General features: G+C 26.4%; 1 protein-coding gene across 1 annotated transcript; it reads left to right on the top strand.

Moving 5' to 3' along the window:
• The first annotated feature begins 1,070 nt into the window (after nucleotides 1-1,070).
• Nucleotides 1,071-2,207, top strand: LOC106294659 (probable inactive receptor kinase At1g27190). Its single transcript, XM_013730272.1, has one exon. The coding sequence runs from the start codon at nucleotides 1,247-1,249 to the stop codon at nucleotides 2,084-2,086; it is 840 nt and encodes a 279-aa protein (XP_013585726.1). The 5' UTR covers nucleotides 1,071-1,246; the 3' UTR covers nucleotides 2,087-2,207.
• The last annotated feature ends 6,977 nt before the right edge of the window (nucleotides 2,208-9,184 follow it).

Raw genomic sequence — 9,184 nt, forward strand, 5'->3', positions numbered from 1 at the left:
GGCAATACAATTGGTCGTCGAACAGAAGTTCGGGATAAAGAAGCCCATCAACAATTAAAAAAAGATTTGATTGAAAATATATGGGATAAATTTGGACATCTTCCAAATAACATATAATGTTTAAGTTTCTATGAATTCAATAAAATGTTTGTTTGCTTTTATTTATGATGTTTGTAATTTTTTTTTCTTGTTTTTTTATTTTGGCAACTTTGTAATTTTCTTATGTTTTCAATTTTAATGTTATATGTTTTATTTTAAACTTATCTTTTATATGTCATTATTTATTAAAATAAATAATTAATTTACTAAGAGACAACAAAAAATCCTACCAATAATCTACACTTTTGGGATTGTCTCTTACCTTTGTCTCTTAACATAAAAATAATAATAAAATAAACTAAGGACTTAAAAATTAGTCCTACCAATAATGTTGATCTAAGAGCATAAATATCGCTGGTTTCTAAAAGAAGTTTTTAACTGTTTGTGGGCCCCACTGACGTGTGGATCCCACAAAAATTTTAAAAACCAGTCCCAAAATCACAAAATAAAGATCGGTCTTTGGGGATTTTTTGCACTGTTTACGGGATCCGGCGGCCCGCGGTTGGTTTATTTTTTAATTTTTTCTTTTTTTAAAAAAAAAAAAAAAAAAATCTTAAGGACACCAGAGTTTTACCGATTTTCTTTTGTGACATTGGTTTAGTGGCTTAAAAAAAAGTTGTTTGACCTGCAATACCATGAACACATGCATTCAAATTACTGGACCACAAAATTCTAAAAAAGGGGGAAAAGTAAATGGGGGGGTTATGATTTCCTTTTTAACCCATTTTGATTAAATAAAACTATATACATAAATAATTTAATCTATCTACAATACAGATACAGTATTCTATAAGTTTATTTTAAATCTAAAATTTGTTTTTAAAACATTGGATGGCATGATTAAAGATGTTAAGCATGAGTGTGTGTTTGGTATATACATTTAAAGAATAATTAAAGTTGAAAAACAGCAGTATAAATGTATAACTAATCACATCCAGCCCCAGGACAATCAATTCAGTCTAATCCCTCCATTTAAGTTCCACTTCTATCCTACTCACGCTATGCTAACACGCGCCGTATTATTACACAACACACTTTCTCAAGTACAAATGTTCTGCAACCGTTTCCTTTTTCGTTGACAGTGCACATGGAAACTCCACTTTTTTCTTCAACCTTCGCGAAATCTCTCTGACTGCGACGGAAACAGATGGCGAGGAGTCACCGGTTTATTAGCTACCAGTTACTCCTTCTCCTTTTACTAAGCTTCGAAACGGCACGGCGTTTAGCTTCCGCTGATCCAAACGACGAGGCGTGTTTGAAGAATCTCCGACAAAGCTTGGAGGATCCGGCGCGTAATCTCCGGAACTGGACAAACAACGTCTTCTCCAACCCTTGTTCCGGCTTCACCTCTTACCTCCCTGGCGCCACCTGTAACAATGGCAGAATCTATAAGCTTTCTCTCACTAGCCTCTCACTTCGCGGCTCAATCTCTCCGTTTCTCTCCAACTGCACCAACCTCCAGTCCTTGGATCTATCGTCAAACCAGATCTCCGGTGACATCCCGCCGGAGATACAGTTTCTCGTTAACCTCGCCGTACTCAACCTCTCATCAAACCGTCTCTCCGGCGAAATCTCTCCGCAGTTAGCTCTCTGCGCTTACCTGAACGTCATCGACCTCCATGATAACCAGCTCTCCGGTCAAATCCCTCAGCAGCTAGGACTCTTGGCGAGGCTGTCTGCGTTTGACGTGTCGAACAACAAACTCTCCGGCCAGATTCCGACATACTTGTCGAATAGGACAGGGAGTTTTCCGAGGTTTAACGCGAGTTCGTTCGTGGGGAACAAGGGGTTGTACGGGTATCCGTTGCAGGATATGGTGAAGGGCAAAGGCTTATCGGTGATGGCGATCGTTGGGATAGGGCTTGGAAGTGGAGTGGTGAGCTTGATGATTAGTTTCACAGGTGTTTGTATTTGGTTGAGGATCACTGAGAAGAAGATGGCTGCTGAAGAAGAAGGCAAGATTAGTCAATCAATGCCTGATTACTAATTTTAATTAAGGATTTTTTTAAAAAATGTTATGATTAATTAATCACGGCTGTTTTTGAAACAAGATGATTCAATATTCATCTTGGTGGTATGCTTGAGTTTTTTTTTGGTATATTCGTTCTTTGGGATTTTTGTTATTTTTTAAAGTTTTTTAAAGATTTTTTAAGAACAAACTTGCATCTTTTCATATTAATTTTATCGTATTCAACATCTTTTTCGAGTAAATTCTGTAAATTTAGTCTTATTATAGAAGGTGAAGCAAAAATAAGAACTGAAAAAAAAAACTAAATCTAAATTCTGAATCCAAACTGGTTCAAATCTAAATTTGATATTATTTAATTTTAGAAATATTTTTGAATAGAGTTCAGGATTAAATATTTTGGATATCAGGTAGTTCTTGAACTACTAAAACTCATAGAAATATTTAAAAAAAAATTATTTACGTTAAATATTTTGGATATCTGTAAATATTTCTAGCAGACATATTTGAATAATATTTAGATTTTGGACAATGTTATATATTAGATAAAATCTGATTTGAATCAAGTGATTATCAAATTCAATCCAAAAAATAAATTATCAAATAAAAATTATAAGTCTATTACCAAAAATCTGGAAAAAAAATCATTCAAACCACAAAAGAATACCTAAATACCACCCTAAGAAAAATTGTTTAGCACAACCAGTTATTAAATATCTTGTTAAAAAACTGTTTAGCATACACTCTCGGAGCAAAATATTTGTAAGAAACCACAGTTGTAAAAATAATAAACCAAGAATATTAAAATTATACATTCACTCTAAATTTAAATAATCGATTTTTTAATTATCCTTTTATATTTAAAAATTAATGTTAGAAAGCTTAATTAATATATTTTGCTTTAACAATAAATATAAATTAAATATGAGAATATAAGTTTGCATTGTGAAATAAATAAAGTATTAACTGCTTAAAAATGAGTATATTTAATTTTTGATATATGTAAAATCTTGGGATAATTTGAAATATACACTGTTTATCATTTGAAATTTGAAAAATACACTTTTCTTTTTTCTTTTTGAAAACTACGCTTTATTGTATATGATAAGACATATTTATCCTGATTCTAATATTACAAATTTAAATAACTAAAATGTAAATACGAAAATATTATTATTATTTATGTGTGTCAAAATTTATATTTAAGATAAATACATAATATTGTTGGGGTCTATTTTTCACGAAATAGATTGAAGTGTTTTACAAGTTCATCAACCATCATTAAAAACAGGCAAACTACACACTTAAAAAACTGTTCAAATATGTCATAAAATTAACTGCAACTCCACGAATTCTTATGTGCCCATATGCACAAAGTTCTTAAACATACTATCTTCCATGTAATCATGCTAATCAAAGTACAAAGTTACAGTAATTAATAAACTGAAACAAAAAGAAAAGAGATACATCAATGCACCGTTTGTTTTTATATATCCTGGATTGTTTTCATGAGTGTCTGATCTAATATCAAAAACAAAAAAAAATCTTCAAGCGATCATTAGTATTTGCTAAAGAAGTTTGTAATGTTGATTGATTGGTTTTTGTTTCTGAAAAGATCCTAAGAACAAGTATATTGAATAGTGATGAAATATCTAAAAGCATTTTGCTGGGGAAGCAACAGTGGATCTAGTCGAACTTGTGGTTCAGATTATGGATACTTGATTTCTTTTCTTAAAGTTCCAAAATTGGTTACATTCTCGTGTGGGAGTTAATAAGTTTTCTCCATTATGATGGTGACGACAGAAATTTCCAACGAGATAATAATATATTGTCGCATGAATAAAATTTTAAATAAGATTTATATAGATATTAAGATTATTATTTAGAAAAGAAAAATATAAAACCTGATTGTCGTTGGATTTACTTTTTAAACATTTTAAAATTAAATATTAGAATACATATAACATTTAAATATGGTATTTTGGTCATTTTATCTATAAATAAGTGTAATTTTCAAAAACAATAATAAGTAGTGTAATTTTCAAAATATAAACTCATATGAAGGTATTTTTCCAAATTTTTTCTAAAATTTTAAAAGACTAGTCATTTTCTAAATACAGCGTTAAAAATTTTCGAGGTTGTAATCTTGTATTCACATTTGGATAATGAAAAGTTATTGTTGAGCGAAAAAAAAAAATACAGGCGTTAAAATTCTAAATACAGTAGGAACGGTGCGGTGCGCCGGTACTTGCGACTCTGTGAGCGAGAGGTGGAGCCGATACTGATTTGGTTACTACGTTCATGCCAGTGGACTGTCAGATAACTCATTATCATCCCCAAGAGTCTCATGATTTTTACTTTATTTTAAACAAAAGCTTCTCATGATTTTTAATTTTATTTTGAAAAACTAGTCTTAATTATATCTTTGAAATTAAAAGGATGGTAAATCACTCTTCCGTCTATACATTTTATAAAATTTTCAGTGCAATATTGTTACAAATTCCGTTAAAAATAATGTTACGAATATTCAATTTAATAACTATGAAGAATGATTTTTTTTTTTGTCGAAGAAGAAGAATGAATATATATGTATGTATAATCTTACGGAAAAAAAAAGAATGAATAAATAAATAATTCTAATTTGCCTTATTTAACAAGTAAAGGGAAATTACATGTTAACCACTACTTTCATGTTACCACTTTTAATTTTTACCATCAATAAAGGAACATTTTTAAAAATACTTTTTTCATTAAGTAGCAAAAAACTCTTATGCTCTTGTTCTTTATATATATAACAAGATATGAGCCCGTTGCGTTGCAACGGTTTTTGTGTGATGTTTTAATTTAATAAAAATTATAAAATAATAAATAATTTTATTACAGTTTTATGATTGTTTTTTGCATATGTTGTTTGAGATTTATTTTATAATTAAAACTCATTTTTACACATAAGTTTAAGTTAATATTTGTATTTTATAGTCATGAGACATATATGAATTATTATAAACTTTGTACTTAGGATTAGATAAAATACTATATCTAAACGTTTAAACTAAACACAATCCGAAATAAGAAATTGAATGAAAAGTAAAAAGAAATGAAAGTAAAATACACTAATTGAGCCAATAACAACATTATACATGTTCTTATGTCGTAATAATTTAATGTTTTATTAGATAATTCTTTAAAATTTTATTATGTTAGGATTTTTTTTTAAAAGGAAAAAAAATCTATTTTTATAAATCTCGTTTTTATTTACAATTAAAATAATAATATTAAATACTCTTTTACAATTTTGTTTAAGATTTTAGAAAAAGAAAAGTATTATCATATAACCTATTATAATTATCTTCTCTGTAGAATTTCAGAAAAAATAAATTGTTATCTAATAATTATTTTTAGTTACTAATAAAGAAAAATTACATTTCGTATAAATACTAATTTTACACTTCTTTTGTTAATTAAATAAATTTTTGTATCATGTTCATCATCAAATACTCTCTTAAAAATATTATCAAATAATGTTTTATAATTCTCTTTTGGTTAGGACTTAAAAATATGATACAATTTTTTTTTTGGATTTTTTATATAAATAAGAAAAAAAAACTATCAAATATTCTTGTACAGTTTTTTAGGATATTAGAAAAGGAAATTAATATTACATAATCTTTTACAATTATATTTTTTCTATGATTTAGAAAAATAAAATTTCAATTAAATAATTATTTCCAGTAAATATTAACTATTTTTAAATGTTGCTATTTTCAAAATTCATTTTTTCCAATATCACTAATATTTCTTACAAATTTTCTTGTTAACTAATTTTTTTTTTACTATCATGTTTATCATTAATTTTTATAAGTACAAATTACTATAAAATAAAATTTTACAATTCTCTCTAGTGAGGATTTTGTTTTTAAAAAAGAAAAAAAAATCTTAATTGGTTAAGATTAGAAAATAATTTTTTTTTTTTAGAAATCTCTTTTATTTAGGATTTTAGGAAAATAAGAAGTTATTTTTTAGAAATCTCTTTTTGTAAAAATAATATGTAGAAGCTTAAACTTAAGTATAAATGTGAAATATATGTAGCTATTTTTGGTCATACTTTTTTAACATACAAAATTATCTATTAAAAAAAAGAAAGTTAGTTACTTATAATACAATAATAAGAGTACTTTTAAAATTTTCTTTTAACTAGGCTTTTAAGAAAGTAATATTATTTATTTAAAAGTTAGTTTTATTCATTTTTTTTTACTAAATAATTTTTTGTACTTGTAGGATTTTACAATTAATTTTTGTTTAACATTTTTTCTTAAAAGTTAATATTTATCTTTTATAATTCTCTATCTTTAGTATCTCTTAAAACAAATATTATAATAAATAATAATAATAGGACTATTAAATAATATTTATAATTAAAAAATCGCTTTTATTTTATTTTAGTATATATATTTTTGATCATGAGAAAGTTTAAAACATATCACATTTTCAAATATATAACTAACATTGTCACAACCATGTAAATTAGCAACTTTGAAAATGACTAACTATCTCATAATAAAAATATATACTAAAATAATATATAACTAACTATCTCATAATAAAAATATATAACTAACTATCTCATAATAAAAATATATACTAAAATAATGAAAATGATTTTTCTTAAAAAATATGAATTTTTAGAAAACCATTTAATATTAAAAATATTAATAATAATTACTACTAAATATTAAAAAAAAAATGGTTTTCAATTTTTTTAAGGATTTTGTAAAAAGAAAATTTCTAAAATAATTACTACTAAATATTAAAAAAATTACTATTAAATAATTTTTAAAAGTAGTTTTTATCAAAATTCGTTTTTATTATCTTGTTATATATATGTTTAATCATTATATATTTAAACACATGTCACAATATTATAAGAAAAATTATTATCAAATAGTTTTTGGCAATAATCTTTTGATTAGGATTTAAAAAAAATGAAAATTACTATTAAATAATATTTTAATTACATTTTAATAAAATTTGTTTTTGTTAATATCTTAGTATATATATTTTAAATTATGAGATAGATTAACACATGTCACAATATTAAGATATATAATTGCCATGTATCGCGATCAATTAAATGGTTTTCAAAAATTACTACTAAATATTAAAAAAAATTACTATTAAATAATTTTTAAAAGTAGTTTTTATCAAAATTCGTTTTTATTATCTTGTTATATATATGTTTAATCATTATATATTTAAACACATGTCACAATATTATAAGAAAAATTATTATCAAATAGTTTTTGGCAATTATCTTTTGATTATGATTTTAAAAAAGGAAAATTACTATTAAATAATATTTTAATTACTTTTTAAAAAAATTTGTTTTTGTTAATATCTTAGTATATATATTTTTAATTATGAGATAGATTAACACATGTCACAATTTTTAGATATATAATTGACATGTGTCGCGATCATGTTAATTAGCAACTTTGAAGAACCAAGCTTTATATAGTAAGATAAATAAATGTTTAAATAAATAAAAATCTAAAAAAATAAAAAAAAAATTTATTAATTTTTTTTCGAATTATACTATTTCGAAATTCAAACCTTAAACCCCAAAACTCAACGCTAAACCCTAAACCATCAATCTTAAACCATATTATATTTTAAAATACAAACCCTAAACCCCGAAACATCAACTCTAAGCTCTAAATCTCGAAACATCAACTCTAAACCCTAAACCCTAACCCTTCAACTCTAAACCCTAAAACATCAACGCTAAACCCTAAACCCTAAACTTCAACTCTAAACCCTAAACCATCAACACTAAACCCTAAACTATCAACACTAAACCCTAAACCCTAAAAAGTAAACTCTAAACTCTAAACCCTAAAAAATTAACCCTAAACCCTAAAACATCAACTCTAAATCCTAAACCCTAAACCTTCAACTCTAAACCCTGAAGCCTAAAGCCTAAACCCTAAAACCCTAGAGTTGATGTTTTAGGGTTTAGATTTGAAGGTTTAGAGTTTAGGGTTTAGAGTTGATGTTTTAGTGTTTAGATTTGAAGGTTTAGGGTTTTAGTGTTTAGGGTTCGAATTTCAGAAAAATATATGGTTTAGGGTTTAGATTTGAAGGTTTAGAGTTTAGGGTTTAGAGTTGATGTTTCGGGGTTTAGGGTTTAGAGTTTATGTTTCATGGTTTAAGGTTTAGAGCTGATGATTTAGGGTTTAAACTTGATGTTTTAAGTTTAGATTTAGGGTTTGGGGTTTACGTTTAGGGTTTAGAGTTGATGTTTTAGGGTTTAAATTTGAAGATTTAGGGTTGATGCTTCGGGGTTTAGAGTTTAGAGTTGATGTTTCATAGTTTAGGGTTTAAAGTTGATGATTTAGGGTTTAGAGTTAATGTTTTAAGTTTAGATTGGTTAACCATATGTTTTTTTTGTCAAAGTTAACCAAAAGGTTATAAACGTCTTTTACCCTTCATTAAAGATGAATGTAAAAGTGATTAGTGTAAACATGAAAAATGGTACTTTGAAAATGGTATTTTTGGCAATTTCCCAACAAGTAATGGGTGTTAGCACCTTACATTTACAAAGACTAAACCGAATTAAATTACAATCTCATCAGCTGCGGTCTCGTTACTTTATAGCTCCAAATCATAACAGGTAAATTGCCAAAAATACCATATTCATAGTACCACTTTTCATTTTCATATTTACACTAACCACTTTTACCCTCACTTTTAATGAATGGTAATAGACACTTATACCCTTAAGGTTAACTAATAGGAAATTGCCAAAAATATCATTTTCGAAGTACCACTTTTCATGTTTACACTAACCATTTTTACCTTCATCTTTAATGAACGGTAAAAGACATTTATAACCTTTTCATTAACTTTGACAAAAAAAAAACATAAGGTTAACAAATCTAAACTTAAAACATCAACTTTAAACTCTAAATCATCGACTCTAAACCCTAAACCATGAAAGATCAACTCTAAACCCTAAACCCCGAAACATCAACTCTAAACCCTAAACCCTAAAACATCAACTCTAAATCCTAAACGTAAACCTTAAACCCTAAATCTAAACTTAAAACATCAACTTTAAAC

This window comes from Brassica oleracea, chromosome C1 (genome assembly GCF_000695525.1).
Source record: "Brassica oleracea var. oleracea cultivar TO1000 chromosome C1, BOL, whole genome shotgun sequence".
Lineage (NCBI taxonomy): Eukaryota > Viridiplantae > Streptophyta > Magnoliopsida > Brassicales > Brassicaceae > Brassica > Brassica oleracea.